We start from the raw sequence: 21,386 nt of genomic DNA, 5'->3' as shown, positions 1-21,386 counted from the left end.
CAGATCTCCTCTAGAGCAGTGATGTTTTGAGGCTGTCGCTGGGCAACACGGACTTTCAACTCCCTCCAAAGGTTTTCCATGGGGTTGAGATCTGGAGACTGGCTAGGCCACTCCAGGACCTTGAAATGCTTACTTACAAATAACAGCTTATTTTTTTTCTGATTTTTTAAAAATAATTTATGGCTGTGGTTTGGAATTGCTCACATATAATCAATATTTTTCCTTGAAGCCTGAAAACATAATGCTGCTGGATAGAAATGTACCAAAACCTCACATCAAGATCATTGACTTTGGCTTAGCACATAAAATAGACTTCAGCAATGAGTTTAAGAATATTTTTGGGACACCTGAATTTGTTGGTGAGTATTATATTTTATTATTTTGCTACTATGTAAAATTTGTCTGATAGTTTTAGGCAGACATGTTCTTGACAGTCCACATAATGATAACTTGATGAATATAGTCCTGTTTCTGTCCTTTGCTTTCTGTGCTGAGAGTAAAGATGGGTGATTGGAAACCAAGTTCAACTTCTTTTCAGAATGATATAGCAATATATTTATATGGGTAATTTCTTGCCCACTTAATTTATTACAAATGTATAAAAATTCTAAGGCCATATATATTTTTGCAGTCAGACTTGTATACAGTTATGTTAGCCTTTCTTATGGTATGAATGACCTACATTTAAAAGGGAACAAAGCCCCAAAAAGGACCAGCTCCACTAGTTTGCAAACACCTGTCTTGTCATTTTAAAGATCCTTTTTGGCTGCTACATGAATTATTTACATTCCGATTCCCAAAATCTCCTTGGACGCTTGTTCTTACTATCAGCCATATATAGTTGACTAAGGAAGGTAATAGAATAAGCGTTGCTGTCAAACTTCATTTGTTGAGGAGAGGCAGTGAAAGAGAGCTGTCAGCATCCCATCCAGTGTAGCTATTTGACCACTATGTGACACACAGTTCTGGACTATGTGGCCCCTTCTTAAGAACATACTCTGATTGGGGATTCCATTTCTTAGTTTTTAGCATCAAATATGGTGTTGAGGACTATAGTGTAGCACTGTAAGAATTATGCTATAGTTCCCATTAAGTCTGATAAATAACTCCTTGCTGATCAGCATCACCACTGTGTAGTTCCTGAGATATATCATCAGGGAATCTGGAGTTTAATTCTAATTCTGAGCTGATTATACTCAGTTCTATTTCTCTTTTACATTTCTCCTTTACAATCTGAATCTGGAATCAGTAAGAGATTGGGATAAGAGTAATTCCATCCAGATAAAGTAAAGTCCTGTTGATAATCAGGGAGATGGTATTCATTCTGTTTTGGATGAGTTAGCAATTTTGTTTGACTCTTATTAGGTGCTGGATTTTCAACTGACACAAAGAGCATGAGACATATTTTGCAAGCTTTTGCTATTGTGCCAGTTGCATTCCTTTTTGGAAAAACAGAACATGGCTAGTTATCCATGCTCTGTAATAACATCCACACTAGATTACTATAATGTAATGTGCATAGGCACCTCTTGAAGATCACGCAGAATATTCTGGCTCCCTCCAGTTATGTTGAGATTAGAGATCACATAATTCCTAGACAACATGGGTCATGTTTCATCACATCGGAATTGAATAAGGCTGATCAAGAGACTATTTCAAAGATGCTAGTTGAATTGTTGAGTATGAATTCCCTGCACGTATTTATTGAGAAACCACCTGTTCATCAACTAAATCTTATATTGAAGGCCTTATACCATATTCCCCAACTTATGATGTCAGAAGGGAGGAAATGTCCTTTTCAGTGGTAGCATCTTTGTAGAATTGTCTTCCTATGTTTCATCTTGTACTTTTCTTGCTCTCTTAAGAACCAAGGAAAGGGTGTCCTGTCCTGTAAAGCTGCAGTGTTATATGAAGGCCTGCCATGGCCACATTGCCAGCTTGTTCTGCTTTTTCCATTGTGCAGCCTGTATTATTGAACTTGCCATTGGTGTTGAAACTGGCTCCTATTGTTGTAGTTTAGGAGGGAATTTAAAACAAATCTCTTTACTTAAGCCTAGATTTTTTTCATGGTTCAGGATTGTGTAAATTTAATTTTTCATATTGTCAATTACCTACAGCTACAAAATGGGTGTGGCAGCATATCACTTTAAATAAATAAAATACAGGTAATCCTCAAGTTAAGAAGTTAAAATAATAAATTGAAATCTAATTTCATAAACCTCCCCCCCCCCAAAAAAAAGAACATCAGTAGAACAATATATACAAAACAACAGTGCTGTATATTAAACATTCAGGAGAGTATTTATTATTTCAATTTATAGTCTGGCTTTCCATCTCGGAGGTGCTCAGTTGTATTGCCATATGATGCATTCTTAAGAATTGCCTATTTGCAGTTCGTAAGATTCAGTCCTACTGAACTCAGGCTAAACATGTATATATAGAATTATAGTCTGAATGGGATCCCCAAATACAGCTGAAGTAGACCTTGTTTGACTACCACCCACTTAATCAATAAAGGCAGTGACATTTGAGATCATATGTACAGATTCATGGGAAACTGGCAAACTTCAATTGAACAGTTGTTAAAGTTTCAGTCAGGATATATTTGAACAAGTGCACAGTGTAGGCACAGACATTTTCACTGGTCTAAACTAGTGTAACTTTCTTAAAATTGGTATAGATTGTTCTAACTGCCCAGTGCTTTTTTCTGCTTGCTCTTTCTAGAAAGTGGAATTTAAGTTCTATCTTTAGTAAAGTGTAATAAAATGCATTTACTAAAGTTTCAGCTGCCATACAGAACAAATATTAATGTCAAACCCTGCTCTTTTATTTATATATTTTTTAAAAAACTAACAAATGCTTTATTTCTTAGCTCCTGAAATAGTAAACTATGAACCACTTGGTCTTGAGGCAGATATGTGGTAAGTTCTCAATTTCTCTGACACTTGTTGGCAATTTTTATAGGAGGCTTTTAGCACTAAAAAATACCTTTTTCTTCTTCTCCCATATTTCTTTCCAGGAGCATTGGTGTAATAACTTACATTCTGTAAGTATTAAAATTCTAATTTGTTTTTTTTGTAATTTCCACAATATTATTCAGTCTTACAACTGATAATCTCATCTGTTCATGTCCAGAGAAATCTTGTTATGAAATTAGCTTGAAATATTTGCACATAATTTTATGAACATACACTTCAGTATATAATGAATAGAAAGTGTAACCTGTATTATTGCCTTTGTGTTATGATTTATTTTGATATTTGGGAATATAACTTGATATGTCTTAAATTAAGTGTACTTTTCTACCCATTGAAGTGAGAAACCTGTATGACTTTATTGTTGGATTCTAGTTCAGCCAACAGAAAAATGGTCAGAGTTGTAATGTAAAACGTGAAAGGCCATGGATTTCCCATTTCTATATTGTGATTTTTTAAAAAAAGATATAAATTATGACCTAAGTGCCTTCACAGGCTGCCACCACCACTTCCTAGTTTAATCATTAAGGAAATCTGTGTGGAGATTGTTAAAGGTCCTGGTGCTTGGTTCCCATTCCTTCTGGCTCTTGAACCTACTCTCTGTGCAGCTGCTAGAGTGAAGTATTAAAGGACATGTGGGAAGAGATAGAGGCAGTGGTGGTAGCAGTAAACGTCTATTTTGAATGAGGCAAGTAATGAGTCCACCATTTTAGGTGCCCCAAGAAGGATTAGTGAGCATTTTTAGCAAGCATCACTTTTAACTGTAAATTTGGTAAAAGAGCTAAATGGGAGAGACCAGTTTGTTGGAGCAGGAGAGGACAACAACATGGTCAAGACTAGAGAACAGTGATTTAGCAGGAGACTGGCTTTGCCTCTTTTAAATAAATGTGTTTTCCCCCCCAAAGCAACGTTTTTGAAAGAAAGAAATCTATATATTTTAAAAAGCAAGATAAATTGGGGGGGGGGGGGAATCTGTCTACCACTTTTTGCATGAGTACATGTGTTGAGCACTAACTGAAACTAGAACAGAAAAAAACAAGCTGTTATTTTCCACCGCCTACCCGTTTTCTCTGTGAAACTGAAGTGGTTGGGGATGTTTAAATTGATGTTAATCAGATTGAATTGAAATTATTACAGGGCAAATAAATTTATTTGACAGGCCAAGAGAAAAAATAAGTTACTTTATGGTTGTGGAGGAAAGTGTATAGCTGTTTTAAAGGATTGTTTGTATCTTAATTAATAAAAAATTAATTTATTTGATGTGCTCCCATCCCATTTTGTGGATGCCCATGCTCACAGTGTAGCCATTTTGAACTTATGCCTCCGTTTCTTTGTGTATTCTAAATGTACCAAACCCTGAAACATTTTACGTCCTGGTTTACCTTGGTCTGGGTGTTGGTGATTTGTGTGTTTGCTAGCATTTGTATTTCCAGTGCTCCAAATATAAAGTCTAGAACTGATATGTTTGTGTTCAAGTCATGCAACATCACATTTACTGTGCCAAAAATCGTTTTTACAGATTAAGTGGCGCATCACCATTTCTTGGAGAGACAAAACAAGAAACACTAGCCAATGTGTCTGCAGTGAACTATGACTTTGAGGAAGAATTCTTTAGTAATACCAGTGCCCTAGCTAAAGATTTTATAAGGCGACTTCTAATAAAGGACCCGAAGTGAGTTTTTTCAATTGATTATTTGCGATTTTAAGGATATGATCATTTTTTATTTTATGCTTCAAAATATGCTTCTGAGCCAATGTGGCATATAGCAGAAGCATTATTAGACCCGAATAAGGAACGTCTTGAGAACACCCAGTTATGGGGGTGGGGAAGAAGTTATAGGTATAATACATAATTTCATCAATTCATCAACTAGTATACTGATCTTACAACAACAATGCACTCCTCCAGCATGATAACCAAATTGCCTTGTGCAACAACCTGGTTAGAAACATCTGTTTCTAGACTTAAGCTTTATTTCTTGAAACAAGTGACATATCCTCCGCTTCATTGTCCTGGACTTCATTAAATTAACACTTTGAAAAAGATTGCACTGAGAGTTCAATGATGACTTGTTGTTACTTACCATATTCTGGTACTAAATAAATATATTAAAGGAGTTTTAATAAAATTTCATGAAGAATACAAAATAATCAGTATTGTGTAATGTTACTAGAGCTGATATGATGTGAGTTTAGTGGCATCTGCAGGGTACTAGGTTGAAAATAGTGGACTGGAACTAGAAGATCTCTGTTTTAAATTCTATTCATTCACGAAGTTCACTGGATAACCTGTGCTATTTATTTATCTTTCAGTCCAGTTGTTTTACAGTTGTGAAGTTATAAGTAGGTGAAGGAAATAGAATAAGAGTATTGCATTGGGCTTACTTCATATAAATTAACTTGTTTCTCATTTAAAAGGAAGAGAATGACTATTCAAGACAGCTTGCAACATCCATGGATCAAGGTCAGTGTGTAATGCATAAGACATATTGTTTTATCCTATTTGTTTCTTTTATTGCTCCTATTTGTATTTTTGTTTGCTCTCTGAGACATAAAAGTATAAGCATTTCTTGCCTTTTCTAAGGCACTGGCTGAATTTTTTCTTCCTATCCACTGTATTTTTAATAGTTATTCTAACACTTGAACCAAATCAGTTTACTCTGTATTATCAAAGAGGAAAGGATCCAATAGAAATGTAATGAAAATGGAACATGATTCAGATGATCCATAGCAATTATATGTCAGAAAAAGGCATTTATACTGTACAATCCTTACTGTACACTTGCACAAAAGAACTACTAATGAATATAGTTGATAAATTCTGCCATGATTCTTCTTCTCCTTGGACCAGGGATTATAATATTTTGTGGTGCCATTACCCCCTAAATTAATACATAAATTTGAGAACCTTGACCATAACCATAGCATTTGAGAACCTTGACCATGACAGCAGCATTTCAAAGTGTTATTTTAATTTTCTCACAGCCAAAAGATACTCTGCAGGCACTGAGTAGAAAAGCATCTGCAGTAAATATGGAGAAATTCAAAAAGTTTGCTGCACGAAGAAAATGGAAAGTAAGGTTAATAATTATTTACAAAATTGTAGTTCAGTTTTTTCTTTGGGGTAAGATATATGACAATAGGTGCTATCATGGCAAAGACATTTTAGAGACTGATCCCCAGCTTAATTTAATATAATTATTCAATTTTGTATCTTTTACTTTTAATTAGTAATAGTGCAAGATCAACTGTTCATTAAACTGAGCAATATGCAGCATTTCCACTGTAGTGAGGAAGGAAAAGAGATTAACAAAATTGTGAGAATGAGATATGCATGAAAATTTGAAAAGCAGTAACATAGCATGAAGAATGTAATTACTATGAGAATGGATAAATACTCTTTCTTGAAATGAGATTGAAATATGTACCTCTAGGTATGATTATGATTTTAACACTTAATTTGTTCTAAGCTGATTCTTATAAAATTTTTGAATTGCTGATGAACTGCAAATCAATGATTAAAAACATACATTTTTAATATCTCCTGTTCCTATGATGGATTCCATGTGATATAAATTTCCTGAGAACTAGATCTATTGCATAATTATGATTTTATGAAGCAGTTAATAGATATAGGAAGAAAAATTTGAACTGAAATATTTGCCACAGTGTAATTTTAAGAAATATTTTTATATTTCTGTGTGTGTGTGTGTATGTACACACATATACATGGATTTTATATATATATATATATATATATATATATATATAGTTACACAGTGAAAAATCAGGAGGAGCTTGGTAGTATCTTTTCAGACTAAAAAAATTATTAAAAATCATACATTGTAGTGAAGTACAGCTCACATCATCAGATGCATGGATTGGCTACACTGAGGTAGGATTTAAATTGGGATGGGGGAAACAGAGTGGTTTTACAGATGTAACTTAGATGCAGTGTGCATGTATGCAATGTAGTTAATGTTTTTTTTAAAAAAAAGAAAGAAAAAAGGCCTGGAAATTAATATGATAAACAAAACAACTGCAACTTGGAAGGCAACTCCAGCTTGTCTTTTTTGTAACAAAACAAAACCCTAATTCAGATGTCAGCAGAAACACATATCAACAATCCAGTTGTTGCAAATCAGCATAGTGAAGTATAGATTTAGCCTTCCACTGTTGTATAATAATTCTTTTGGTCATTCCCCGTGACTAAGAAGACGAAGCTAAATCCAAAAATACAAGGGAATTCTTGGAAACTTGGTATTCAGACAAGGCAGCAATCAACAGACACACAGAGATAAACAGCAACTACACACTATTCAAAAGAGACAAAAGACCAGAACATCTCCTCACCAGCAATCATCAGCCAGATAAGCAGAGGTTCCCACCAGGCACACAATCAAGCAGCAAACAATACCCTAATCAAGGAACTACTAGAGGAACAAAACAAAACCCCCACCCCCACCAACACTGGCAGGGCATGCCACAGTATATAAGCAGAGAGCAAACCCCATCCCATTCTAGCACTGAAGATGTTACCTAGCCGGGTAATGAAGCGTTTGCCAGAAAAGAACCAAGCTCAGAGAACCGCAAGGACTCCACATGAATAGAAGAGTTTAGTGATTAATCTAAAATCATGTTAACAATTTGGGGTACTGCTAATATGTGGCAACAATAGGACAAGTTCAAACCATGTAAATTCTTGAATTAAATTCAGCTGTAAGGCAAGTGCATCCAGCCCTTATTAAACATTGTCTGAGGTGTGCAATACACATGAAACAATTTCCTATGTTAGCATAATTTTCAAATCAAAAACGAATTTCATATTTTAAAAGTAATCTAAACTGATTTGCAAGAACAAGATATTTGAACTGGTTGATTCAGATAATAATGTCAGTAAATTTCTATAGCTATTACCTGTCAATATGTTTTTCAGTAGCAACTGTTTATTAGCTATTACTTATTTGTGAATGGGTAGTGATGAGATCTGAGATTTGATAAACTATGTAAATGGAATGCAATGAACCATTTGCCAGTTTAATTTGAAAATTATAGGAAAAAAGATTATAGTTTTTACCCACAGTTAACTAGAATGGAAGCAACTATGAGACTTTATTTGTTTTTGGCAAATCCAATGTAGTTTTTATAAATACAGATATGTTAAAGAGATTTGAATTTCTATAAAGGCAATATGGTTGTTGTTTTTTAATTTAGAGATTTGGCATAGTCACTATTACTACTGGCCTATATAATCTGTATTTTCATATAAATGTTTCTCTCTTCTTCGATAAAAAGCAATCTGTGCGTCTAATATCATTATGCCAAAGATTATCAAGATCATTTTTGTCCAGAAGTAACATGAGTGTGGCTAGAAGTGATGATACTCTGGTAAGTAAACACATGGAATTTGATCATTTCCTTAGGAAATGTTGGATGTAGTATATAATTTTGTATGCAAATCAGGATTCAAACTGATGCCAATGAATTTTACTCACAGGTATCTATAACTTGAATTTCAGATCTCTAGTACATTTTCAACCTGACTGATGAAAGTTCTAGGCATCATTCACAGGGATTACTATTCAGAAATTAGTGAGAAGTCTGTCAAGTAGCCATCCTCAAACTGGGGATGTGTACACTACAATTGCCATAAGGTACAGTTGGCCAGTTGGCTGGGCATCTTGGGAGTTGGTCTGAACACTAAAAAGCATTTTGGTGGACAAAGGCTGATGTGTCAGGATGGAGTGTTTTATACACTGTTTTTATATAACAAGTTATAACTTTAATGGTAAACTAAGGTTAGCAGCCCCAAGAAAGAAACTGGAAGTATCCCTTTCTTGGTTAAATTAAGTGCAGCATGTCATTACTATACCAGGCCAAGCCGTGATAATTTGAATGAAGTTTTGGTGAAATGAGCCAGACACACTGTCATTTAAAATTCTAGCATCTTAAATGAATAACAATTTAAAGAATCCACAGTGAAGATGTAATAATAAACCTCAGATAATTAAAACCAGGAAGCAGAGGCTTCCAGTACTAGAGTCTACCAGATAGCTTGATTTTGTAAAATTAGAACTCCTCTTTAGATAAAAGTTGCATTCTGAAAGAAACACAGAACAGTTATATCAATTCAACTCTTTGTAGCCCTTGGTAATTAGGATGGTTTGAGAATATATAATTCAGTTATACTTCAAAGCAGAGTATATTGTCTTTATATTAAGCTCCTGGGATTTCTATTCCAAATGTAAAAAACTAGGGGATATATGTTTAAATCAGTTTGGATAGCTTTATGTTCTTAAATCTTCATTATATGTACTGAACAAATTTGTTCTTGAAAAGTAAAAAACTTAGTCATAAGAAATTTTGTAGAGTACTGCTTTATTCTTTTTGCCCATCTGGTGATTTTCTAATTATTGTAAACATAATTTCTATTTACTGGGATGCTGATCCTTTTTAAAGTTAATTCAGTTACTAAACCAACTCTTTCAGAGGATGAATTTCAATCTTATCCTATTGTGGCATAAAATATAAATATAAGACCACTGTTGCAGCACTGTTAATTTAAATTATGTTATTCCTGCAAAATCTTTGCTGCTCACTCCTAACACATATTGAAATGTTTTTAAAAAGCAAGACAGATACTTAATAAAAAGTATAGAAAGTGACTAAAAAATACTGAGCCAAAGAAATGAAAAATATGAGATAAGAAAAGGAAATATAAGTAAATCTGTTCAGCATCAAGGCCATTCATTATATTTCTTTATACCTCTTTATACTTGCAAAATTGACTCTTCTAAGAAAGTAAAAATCTCCTTAAATTAGAACAGGGTTGCTACATGTTAGAAGTTTGCAGTGACACTGAACAGCTCCTTTCAAGCTTAAGCCATTTCAAAATGTGTGCTTCTAATGCAGATGGTGTAGCAGCACGATTCCTATTGAGAATACCATAGTAATCCTATCATAAAATTCCAATATAACCCTAACCCTATGGCCCTTATATTTGCTTTCTTTGCTCCTTATAAGAGTTTTTATCTCTCAAATTAATTATCTTTTTATTTCCTATTCCCCCCTTCCATTTTCAACTGTATACTTCATTTTGCTTAATTTATGAGGATGAGGAAGATTCATTTGTAATGAAGGCCATAATTCATGCTATCAATGATGACAATGTTCCTGGCCTTCAGCATCTTCTGGGGTCTTTAACCAATTATGATGTCAATCAACCAAACAAGGTATGTTGTAGTTGTCTGACTAGTTGCTCGGCTGTTTAAAAAATACGTGGAGGAGGGGAGTTGTTTATCTTTCTGATACAGTAACAGAATGCTTTATAATATATTGGAGAAAATGTGCATCATTTTCCAGTTTGCTGTTAATTTATTTAACACCAACCATGCATTGTTATTCATCACTGCATTGACTCATCTCTGATCTAATCTTTGTTAAATTTCCCCCGCAATTTAGTGGAAATAAACCAAGCGAAATGAAAACATAACTCCAAAGTGTATAAGAAAATGCGTTATAAGTTCGAAACTAAGCATATTAAGTCTATCGAATTGTGTTCTAATTAAATTGTATTAATATGGAATTCTTACAGAATTCTGTGTTATTGTTGTTTTTCCCTAGCATGGAACACCTCCATTTCTGATAGCTTCTGGATGCGGGAATATTCAGATGCTACAGTTATTTCTAAAGCGAGGTGCCCGCATTGATGTCCAAGATAAGGTGGGAAATTTAATTTATTAGCAATGACCAATTAATGTGCTACACATCGATAGTGTGGTGGAGAAGGATAGAGATTAAATATCTATGTTTTGTAACTGAACATTACAAATTACAAATTATATATATACAAATTATAGATTATGAACATTGTTTTAGTTAATTCAGATTCAAAATACAATCCTGCAATTTCTTCCTTTTCAATTCATATATTTCATGAATACCAGTAGGCTGTATCTATCTGACATAGAGAGTATAATTCAGGGGATGTATGCAACAAATTGTTCAAATTAGTGTATGGTTTTGTTGATTACTACCATAAAATATTTTGGACAGGCAGGATCCAATGCAATATACTGGGCATCTCGGCATGGACACATAGAAACTCTGAAATATCTCCATGTAAATAAATGTCCTTTGGATGTTAGAGACAAGGTAAGGAAAAAAAAGTTTCAATTTTTTCAAATTAAAGTTTAAAATTTTGGTAGGTGGGCACATTTCAAATTTAAGAGCATGTTGTGTATACTTACAAAATACATGTCATGGAAAATCTAGTTATTCATAGAACATTAGCCATGGTGGGAAGAGAAGAAAAAAGTCATCTTGCAGAAGGACCTCAACCACCTATGGAGAAGAACCGCTTTAAGGATGTCCTTTACTATCCCTAATTGTCTAGTTCTTTACCTGTGCAGATACACAGTTTCAATCTAAGGACTGGACTGCAGCCACACATCCCAAGTGATGTATTTTGGTTGGGTAGTTTTAAGGCTGGGAATGGGATCAGTTTACCATGCAAAGGCTTTGCAGTCCTATTCCCAGCTTTATTTTTCACTCTAAATGCCTTATTTTTGAGGCCAAATAAAAGAATTCTTGTTGAAATGAAGCTATTTTGCCACTGAAGTTTGGTAGTGCAATTTCAGAATGTTTATAATGAACTGAAGCAGGGAACCCAGCAGATACAAAGGGAGTACACAGATATGTTTACTTTGTGTTCACATACTTCATTTTCTTGTAAACTGCTGTCTGCAAACATATGACTGAAGAACAACATGAACGTTTCTTTAATAAATATTTCCAGAAATTCCTTGGAACTTCTCTTAGAGGGGAAGAAGTCTGTTAATAAGCAGGTTTTCTTTACATTATTTTTGCAATAATGGTCAGTACTGAAAATTGAGATGAAGTTCCTTAGCAAAATATAAATAACGACCTAATAGATACAAAGCTGGCTCCATTATTTAAGAACAGAAGCAGATTTCTCTGCTTCTCCCTTCTCCAAACTCCTGAAAATCTACATAAACTCACAAGAATTTGCCATAGGACTGAAGCTAAGAGAGAATGGTTGGTTTCCCCAGAATTTGGTAGATGCACATTCTGGACCATGAAGAATAGAGTCCTTTGTTCCCAAATCTATATAGTTCACCTTGGTAACTAAACCAATTGAAAATGTATATTTGTATCTTTGAAAGGAGGAGGATTATGCAGTCAAGCATTGATATTAGCCTGATCTTTTACAAAAGGGCAAGACAAGAAAAATAAAAATAAACAAATATTTATTAGGGAATATTTATCTCGTTCAGTGAAACACTAGAAAGGACACTCTGGGGTTTTTTCCCCCCTTTTCTTTACTGTATAGCATCAGAACAAAAGAAAGGTGGTACTCGTGAGCTGTATTTCCATAATACACTTAACCATAAAAGATAATATATTTTATCAAGCAAGTTGCGCAATCCTAACCCATATTTTTCCAGTGAATTATGCAAATTAAGAAAATTAGGTTAGTGGATTTAATCATGGGAAAGTGTATCATGTGAATGCAGTGATAATGTAGGAATTTTCACCAGTCCGGTATGAGAAATAATATTTGCATGTGGTTGTCTTCTATTACAGTCTGGAGAAACTGCACTCCATGTGGCTTCTCGGTATGGTCATGTTGATGTAGTTCAGTACCTCTGTAGCATTGGATCAAATCCCAATTTTCAAGATAAAGTGAGTAATGAAAATTTCTTTATACAGCTTTTCATAAAGTGAAAGTAGCTTCTGAAGTACAAATATAGTTGTGTAGTGCTTTTTTTATTTAAAACTGTTAATAAACTCAGAAATATAAGAAGCTGTCTTTATAACAAGTCAGGATGTTGGTCTTCTACTATACCTTTTCTATATGCTATGGCTATTTAGGCTTCAGATACGAATCTGAATTTTGAAAGATCTCTCTACAACATTCCACAGTCTATATAACACTATATACTAATTATTTAAAACACCCAAGAAAGTCCAGCTTACAATATTACTTGTGAAGAAATAAGAATCCTGATTTAAACTTGGAGACATTATAGAGAAGTAGCCAACCTTGGCACCAATTTCATAACTTATAATTGTCCAGTTCAGTCATTTGAATTGATTAATTAATACTATGAGCTCATATCTAAGTTGTAGTCTGTAAATGGTTGAAAATTATTGCATGTATGTGTCAATTCTAGACTATAGCTGGGCTGTTGAATAAGCAAATCAGTATATTGTTTCTTGGCCTTTTGACTAAGATCAAGTGCAATATCTGTTCTTATCAGTGTAATATCTGATATGCCCTCTATTTGAGAACTATATATTACATGGATTTTTGGAGCTGAGGTCCCTTAAGACTTGGTTATGCCAGCAGACCTGGGGACCCCAGGGGACGGGGGAATTAATGAGGTGGCTCCCTTATTTTTAACATCTTTTTATCCTCTGTTTTATTTTGCTTTTTATATTTTTAATGTATTTATTGATTGTTTTTAGCTTTGTTGTATGCCACCCAGAGTCGCCTGTGGTGAGATGGGTGGCTATATAAATTGCTTTAATAAATAAAATAATAAATATTGGGCCAGTAATCAGGGAACAGTCAGAAGCTGGATCATAGTTTATACACAAAGTTCAAACTAGTACCAAAAAAAAGTCAGAGTTTTAAGCAAAGTCCATGATAAGTCCACTAGTCAAGACCCAAAGTTAAGGTAGCAATAGTAAATCAGGTCTATGACAGGTTTGGAAGCTGGTAATAAAGTCTTTTTTCTAGTAACCAAGGGTCTAGAACTGCAAGTTTTGTAAGTCTGAGTTTTCAGAAACCTAGCCAATGATCAGTTGGCAGCCATTAAATCTCTTGAAAAGATTTGATTGTTGGGTGTTTTTGCTCCTTAAATTATCACTTCTCTTCCTGTTGACCCTGCGCTGTCTGATTTTCTTTGTGAAAAATTCATTGTGAACATATGACCTGGAACTAGTGATTATTTTGTTTGGTTTTTCCCCACAACACCACTATGATATAGATTGAGTTGAAAGAGCATGGTGACACAAAGTCACCCAAGTGAGTTTCCGTAGCTGAGGATGGACTTAAATTTGAGTCTCCCCAGTCCAACCTCTTAAGCACTACATGACGATACCTAGCTGTTGTAGGGGTAGAACATTCCCTCCTTGTTATGCAGTTAAGGTAGGGAAGGGTCCTATAAAAGCTGGAGCTGTAACTATGGTTAGATTTCATAGGCTAGCATATGAAACATGAATAAATAATGACACAGAATATACCTTAGGTGACTTATTTATTGAACCAAAATTTAAAATAGTGTTAAAGCAAAAAGGATGTGAGATATAACGACTTTATTAATATAAGTCCTTGAAAATTATTTTATAGGAAGAAGAAACTCCTTTGCACTGTGCTGCTTGGCATGGCTATTATCTTGTTACCAAAGCACTTTGTACAGCAGGCTGTAATGTGAACATTAAAAATAAAGAAGGAGAAACTCCACTTTTGACAGCTTCAGCTAGAGGTTACCATGATATTGTGGAATGTTTGGCAGAGCATGGCGCTGACCTGGATGCAACTGACAAGGTTAGTTATAGTTGAATGAGACAAGTTTAACAAGCTTTTAAATAATACAGAGCTTTTTGTATTAAGTTCCTTTAATAATTCTTTGGCTATAGCAGTCAATATTTATTATTAAATAAAGTTGCTCTTTAAAAACTAAATACAGTACTCATAAGCACTCATGTTTTAAATACAATTATTTTTATGAGATCTCAGCATTGTGTGGTGATTAACTCTGCTAAACCCATTTTAGTTACTCATTTGGTTTGATGGTTGACTCTTGCATATTTCAGTCTCTTTTATTGTTCAGTATCCTTTCCTTACTCTTCTCATTTAATTTAAGATTTTCTTGTTCATACTGAATTTGCTGCTACAATCTTAACAGACATAATTAATTTTAACCACTCCACACCAAAAGCTACCAAAATAACTTATATAGTTTATTCTTGTTTATTATAATAGAGACTAATAGAGCTTTATAGCAGGATTAGAAAAGACTAAAATAACAAGCTAGAAATTAAGAAAATCAAAAAGTAATTGATTGAACTAAAGCATCTTCACCAGCATTTGAGGCTCAGAGCCAGATACACTTTATTGGGGAAAACTATTCTATATGTGGGTGTTTAAATATTATCCTATGGAACTATGGTAAAGAAAGTAAGCTGTTATTTGCCATTTTGAATATATGAAATCCAGATAATAATGGCATAAAATGGAGTCTAAGTGTTACCATGTATCCTTTTCTTTTCCTTCTATGTGATGTAGGAACTTCTCTTCAGCATAGATTTTCATCATCTGGAAGATATCAGTTCAACAGTATCCATAATTATTAAGTCACAGTGGAAGAAGTTCTGTCTTTGTTCTTAGATTTAAAGTTGCTTCTACCACCATTGAATTTTTTTGGGGGGGGGGTGCATTTTTATGTTTTACACAGTATTTATTGCAGGAAATCATTGTTTAAAAAAACAAAAAGCAATGTGGAGCAGTATGAGCACGGTAAAAGCAAGGTTGGTTTGCAAGGATGGAAAGATATGAACTTGATAAAAGTTAGAGATAGTTATACTCCCTTTTATTTTTTTATCTCCTGCCTTTGGCTGATAATTTCTTATTCTCTTTCTGTACTTTGCATAAAAAGATGCTGATTATCATCACCATAACTTTGTAATGTTGAAACATGTGCACAATATTAATATTATATAAAGATATAATTATTTTGAGGGTTTTATGTGTGTGTGTGTGTGTGTGCACACACACACATACAGGAGGCCAAAAAAAAATCCTTTGCTGTAGAGTTCATACATAGTATAGTCATGTAATATACTCTGATTTATTGTAATACACCATATATACATACAACAGGTATTACCATAATATGTCCCGATATAGATATTAAAAAATTGGTCATAGAAGTTCTGTTTGCAGCAGAAGTAATAGTTCATCCCTGTGTTTATCTTCTAGGATGGACACATAGCCCTTCACCTTGCTGTACGAAGATGTCAAATGGAAGTGGTAAAAATGCTAATTAGTCACGGGTGTTCTATAGATTTCCAAGATAGACATGGTAACACTCCTCTTCACGTAGCCTGCAAAGATGGAAATGTCCCCATTGTAATGGCACTCTGTGAAGCAAACTGTAACATCGATATCACAAACAAGGTAATAATAATAACAGATCTAATCCTACAGTATTTATCATGAGTGTATATCAAAATGGCTTTTTTTTTTATAGAATTACATTTATACTTGAGAGATATGCAGGATTTCATTTTTGTGTAGTAGCTATGTTTTAAGGAAATAGGGGGATTTTTCTCTACAGCCACTAGAACCAATAGGAGAATAAGTGCTGTATAGTGCCATTAGCATCTGTTTGCTAGCTTTCCTAATGAAAAATGCTTCTTGTCTTTTTTTGGAAATATTAGCTTAGTTGGTCTTGAACTTCTATAGCTGTATTCTCATGCATAGGCATTTCTTCTGTGTCATTGTCCAAATAAGTGTTTAGTATGCAGTGTAGGCTGTAGGATTGATTGAATATAATTAGTATATGCCTGTATTTCCAAGGTAGTTGTTCAGTCATATTTTTCAATAGCAGGTAGAGGAATCCTCCAAGCTTTCTCTCAGCTTAATTATCAAGCTGTTCCATTTACTCATCCTCCAGTAATGCATCACTATTTCTTCTGCAGCAGGTGGAATAAGAAGGTGGCTGCTCTAAGTAAACCAGTTTTTAACTGGAAAAAATTGAATGGATGATAAAGGATAGAAGAATTATTGTCCATGTTTTATCAATCAGAAAAGTTAGGGAGGAGGTCCCTCTGACAAACTCTACTCTTTTCTCTTTTTTTCCTTTCTTTTTTCTCATTTAATTAGTCACAAACAGCTGTCTTCAACATTTCTCCTTTTAGTGTATATTCAAAGATTAGTATTACTTGCATTGCAAAAATATATGTTGTTCTTTTAGTAATAATATTTAAAAGCTCAGTACCTTGCTTTGTGGAAATGGTTCAGTAAAATGCATGAAATCTGAACAAAATAATCTAAAATAATAAAATCTAAATAATTGTTTTGATTATCTGGATTGCCTTGTGGGACTATTTTCCATGGTGTTGATAGTTGGATGATGAAAAAAACAGATTTGGATGACTAGTACTGTAGACTGAATGACATCAGAATAATGAAACATTTTAGTTGCCATAAAAGTTCATTTCAAAAGTTCTAGCATTAAAGAAAATCGTTGAGTTTTAGAGAATTAAATAGAACTGCAGTATAGTTTTGTCATCTAAAATAAAACCCTGTGACCTTCCGTGCTAAAACTGCAAAATGAAGACATTGGATTTTTGGCTGATCCCATGAAACCATACATTTGGATTTTTTTTTAATGTAAATGTCACCAGCTGCCAAGTAAAAAGCTTATGTTAATGAACCCTCTGTCTTCTTGTATTAGCTTAATCTTGACTGATTGAGCAATTAAACATAGAGCCATGATAGAAACTGTTTATCAGGAAAGCAGAATTAAGAGCAAACAATCAAGCTTTTGTTCTTATCTTTGATTGGTCCAGATGACTTGGCACAATATTCTTTGGGGAGTAGTGGCTGGAAGGAATTTCTCAGGCTCCAAAGGGAGATGGAATAGAAGTTTCCAAATATAGGTTGGCTTGTATCTGCTTTTATTCAACTTCTGAGAATAACATCAGTACAAATAAAGCAACTAAGTGCTCTGGATAGAGTTACTCTAGTATTTGCTTATTTGTCATAATTCACTTCAGCTGATCATGGAGCTATTTTGAGGGGGGTTTTTTAAATTTTTTAATTTACTAAGTCATATACTTATGTGTTCTTCAAGTGTGAGGAAATTACCTTTTTTTGTAGTTGTCCTGTTTCACTTCAGATTAGTAGGCAAGGCCAAGCTCAAAATAGATTGAAAGCTCTTTGTATGCTATAAATATGTCTTGGAACATTTTATGCTTGGCTTAATAAATCTGTACACTTTGTAGGAGTTATCTGCATAACTGAAATTACAGTAGTACAGATATGAGTCTGGACAGCTCTAAAGAATTTCTGTCATCTGAACTGTAAAGATGGAAGTTCAGAATATTTTTAAGAGTAAAGATATAGCAGTAGAATCTATGCATGGAAATTTAATTAGAATTAATTTTAATTTCTATTGTAAGTAAAGTTTGTTCACTTAGGCCAAGAAGAATTGAAAAACAACTGCGCATCGTAGATGACCAGCTATCTTCTTGTTATTATTATGCTCTTATGTGACTCATTCCTGTTAAATGGGTATTTTATGGAATCTTTCCCATTGTAAGTTGCTTGATATATTTAAACTGGTCTACTGAGGGCATGATTTTTTTTGCAGCTAATCACAAAACGCATTTGTAGTTTACAAGTTTATTGTTTAGCAAAAACACAATGTTTTTTTAATAGTATGGACGAACTCCTTTACATCTGGCTGCAAATAATGGAATCCTTGATGTGGTCCGCTACCTCTGTCTTAGTGGGGCTAATGTGGAGGCTTTAACATCTGTAAGTATGACCTGTTATGTTTTCTACTTATTAGCAGTTTTCTATAAGAACTGTGGAATCCTTGGTACTCTCTGAGTTTCTTTGTCCGCTTGCAGATATTTCATTACCCAACTAGGTAACATCATCAGTGCGAGTGAGTGTGGGGTTTGCTCCCTGTTTATATACAGTAGCTTGCCCTGCTAGTTTTGAATTAGCAAGGCACAAGCTATAAGCTACTATAAGAACTAAAATTTCTGTGCTATAACATTTTATACTGCCATAGCATAACACCTAAATCCTACAATAAATGAATTTGGCATGTTATTCCCACCTATCAACAGTATTCTTGGTAAGAAATTAGTCTTGTTTACAATAAATTACTCTTTAACCGTTTTTGCTCTACACAGTGGAAGCCTTGTGAGTACCATAAATACCACACATTGGTTGCATCACATATAACATCTCAATCCTCTCACAATCTTGTTCTTATTTATGTTATTTATTTAATTGTTTTAACTGGTTTTTATATTCTGTTTTAATAGTTGGTTTTATTGTACGCCATCCAGAATCACCTTGCCATATAATTTGATAAATTAAAAAAAAAATATATTAAATTATTTGAAAATATTTCTTCCAAACAATTGGTAAGCTACAAATAAGTTAAATCACAGAGTATATATATGTGGGGGAAGAAAAGTTAATGGATAAACAAGCTTGCCAGTGAACTAGTAAAGCAATTACTACTTGTCAGACTGATCAGCTCCACTGCTTCCAACCTGCACCACCTGCTGCCTTTTCTTTCTCACCAGAGTTGATTAACACTCCTAAAATTGGCTGATTTCAATGAAAAGCTACTAGCTATTTCACACATATCATTCACTGTGTTTAAAGTAATGTATATGACTTTTCTGGAAGAGACAGGTCAACCAAAATAGCATGGGCTTTATCTGATTTATGCGCTACAGTTAACTATATATATGGCTCTGCATATGTGTGTTTATAAGTGTGCATATATATTACAACAGACTTCTCATGCAGGAGACCAGATTTCTACTGCAGTTTACATAATTTGCATAATTATGTTATTCAAATTGTGTAATTTGCATCAGCTTGTCATTGACATAGCCAAGTCATTGTACAAACAGTGAAAATTGATGCAAAAGATGTTACTTGCCTCATTTTTGTGATGAAGTCCTTATGAACATGACATAAATCCCCATAATGCCCTACTCTCCGATTTAAGTGACTTTCCTCAATAATGGACACATCTCTTCCCCCATTAGTCAGTTAAAAACTAGGTTTCATTGTGTCTGGGGGGAGAGGAAATGATGATTGTAGGCTGCAGTGTTGGTCTAAAGAGAAATGCAGATAAATAGGGATAATTTATCAGGCAATCAGTAGCTACTCTCCATAAAAGTAGTTTTAATTTTCCTGTTGAGCTGAATTCCTCTGGTCTACCTGGTGGGGCTGACACAATACTTTGTGAATTTTGCTTGCTTATTCCCCACATTCCCAGCATCTTCCCTTTCTCTCCTGCCTCCAATGTCCTAGTACAGCATATCATCAGCCTATTCTTCCTTCTCCTCTTGGCCTCTGCTGATGCTCTCCACAGTCACCGTCACTAAGGAAATCCCTAATCCTTGCCTTCTTCCCCATTTTTACTCCCCTGAAACACTTCTGTCCAGAACAACTGTCTTTTGGTCTCTATACGGAACAAGACAACCTTGTTTCATTCTATATATGAACCAAACTATCCAAAGCAGACACATAACATTTTGAATATTCAATATTTTGCATATCCCTAATCCCCACATTGCTTCTTCTGTCCCCCTCCTTCTTTTTGAAAGGCGTCATCCCTATATTTAACTTTCTCTAGGTGAAAAAATAACCGCTTAAACCACCCCCAGTTTTACAGCAAGTAACATCATTTGAGGACAGCCCCATGCCATTTCTGAAAGCTCTTTTCTAAGGATGTGCAAATCCTGGCAGAAGTATGTCTCCACTGCATGGATATGCATTGATAGGTTTCAGCCCAGCTGCATTAAACCTCCTTGAGGACATGGCCAACTCAATGCCCTAGAAAGTGGTATTTTGTTTTTAGTGTTGCCAGAGAAAGCATCCTTCTGGAGATTTATATAGTCTTTCTTTTTTCTGCAGTTGTAACCATAACAAGGTACAACACAGTCATGCTTATTAGTATAAATGTAATAGTAAGTATTAATTTGATCCATTTATGGCAACTGAAAGACATTCAGCAATATTGCATAAAGAAAGTCATGGAATTTTATGTCCACATGTTCCTATGTATGCATTTGTTTAAGAGTCATCTTTCATCAACCTCCAATAAGTAACTTCTAGACAATGTTGCCCCTCCCCATATAAATAAATATAACTATAATAAAGTCAAGGAGCACAGTGGAAAAAAAATAGGACTAAATTTGCTTTAGACAAACCAGCTTTAGAACTGACAGTGAAGATATTGAAGTGTTAAATAGTTTCTGCCTTTTAGGATCAACCATCAACAGTGAAGGAACCGATGGTCAAGAAAAAGACCACAGGGTAGCACTTGGTAGAGTAATCATGAAGGCCTTAAAAAAAATACTTAAGTGCTGGAATGTATTTATACCTACACAGATCAGAATAGTGCAGGCAATGGTATTCCCTGTGACATTTTATGGAAGTGAAAGTTGAAGAAGCCAGATAGAAGGAGCATTGAAGTTTCTGAATGTTGGTGTTGGAGAAGACTCCTGAGAATACGAAGGATAGCCAAGAAAAGAGCAAATGGATCATTGAACAAAATCAGCCCAAAATTCTCAAGGGACAAGTTACTAGGCTCAAATACTTTGGACATATTATGA

General features: G+C 34.3%; 1 protein-coding gene and 1 pseudogene across 2 annotated transcripts in view; both read left to right on the top strand.

Annotated features, from left to right (window-relative positions):
• The window catches only part of DAPK1 (death associated protein kinase 1), a 72,122-nt gene that overhangs the window by 27,569 nt on the left and 23,167 nt on the right, over nucleotides 1–21,386 (top strand). For both annotated transcript variants that reach the window (XM_088129875.1, XM_088129874.1), the window contains exons 5-18: nucleotides 230–359; nucleotides 2,873–2,921; nucleotides 3,020–3,046; nucleotides 4,495–4,647; nucleotides 5,394–5,439; nucleotides 5,961–6,050; nucleotides 8,271–8,363; nucleotides 10,088–10,207; nucleotides 10,599–10,697; nucleotides 11,031–11,129; nucleotides 12,582–12,680; nucleotides 14,353–14,550; nucleotides 15,985–16,182; nucleotides 18,451–18,549. In XM_088129875.1, the coding sequence (XP_087986001.1) occupies nucleotides 230–359; nucleotides 2,873–2,921; nucleotides 3,020–3,046; nucleotides 4,495–4,647; nucleotides 5,394–5,439; nucleotides 5,961–6,050; nucleotides 8,271–8,363; nucleotides 10,088–10,207; nucleotides 10,599–10,697; nucleotides 11,031–11,129; nucleotides 12,582–12,680; nucleotides 14,353–14,550; nucleotides 15,985–16,182; nucleotides 18,451–18,549 (1,500 nt within the window). The remainder of the gene's footprint in view (nucleotides 1–229; nucleotides 360–2,872; nucleotides 2,922–3,019; nucleotides 3,047–4,494; nucleotides 4,648–5,393; nucleotides 5,440–5,960; nucleotides 6,051–8,270; nucleotides 8,364–10,087; nucleotides 10,208–10,598; nucleotides 10,698–11,030; nucleotides 11,130–12,581; nucleotides 12,681–14,352; nucleotides 14,551–15,984; nucleotides 16,183–18,450; nucleotides 18,550–21,386) is intronic.
• On the top strand, nucleotides 13,207–13,407 carry LOC112541594 (U2 spliceosomal RNA; annotated as a pseudogene).

The sequence above is a fragment of the Python bivittatus genome, unplaced genomic scaffold (genome assembly GCF_059951505.1).
Source record: "Python bivittatus isolate LINGU-HERP-01145 unplaced genomic scaffold, Pbiv_v1 ctg000850_np1212, whole genome shotgun sequence".
Lineage (NCBI taxonomy): Eukaryota > Metazoa > Chordata > Lepidosauria > Squamata > Pythonidae > Python > Python bivittatus.
The sequence above is the reverse complement of the archived record's forward strand: the minus strand, read 5'-3'. Positions and strand labels throughout refer to the sequence as shown.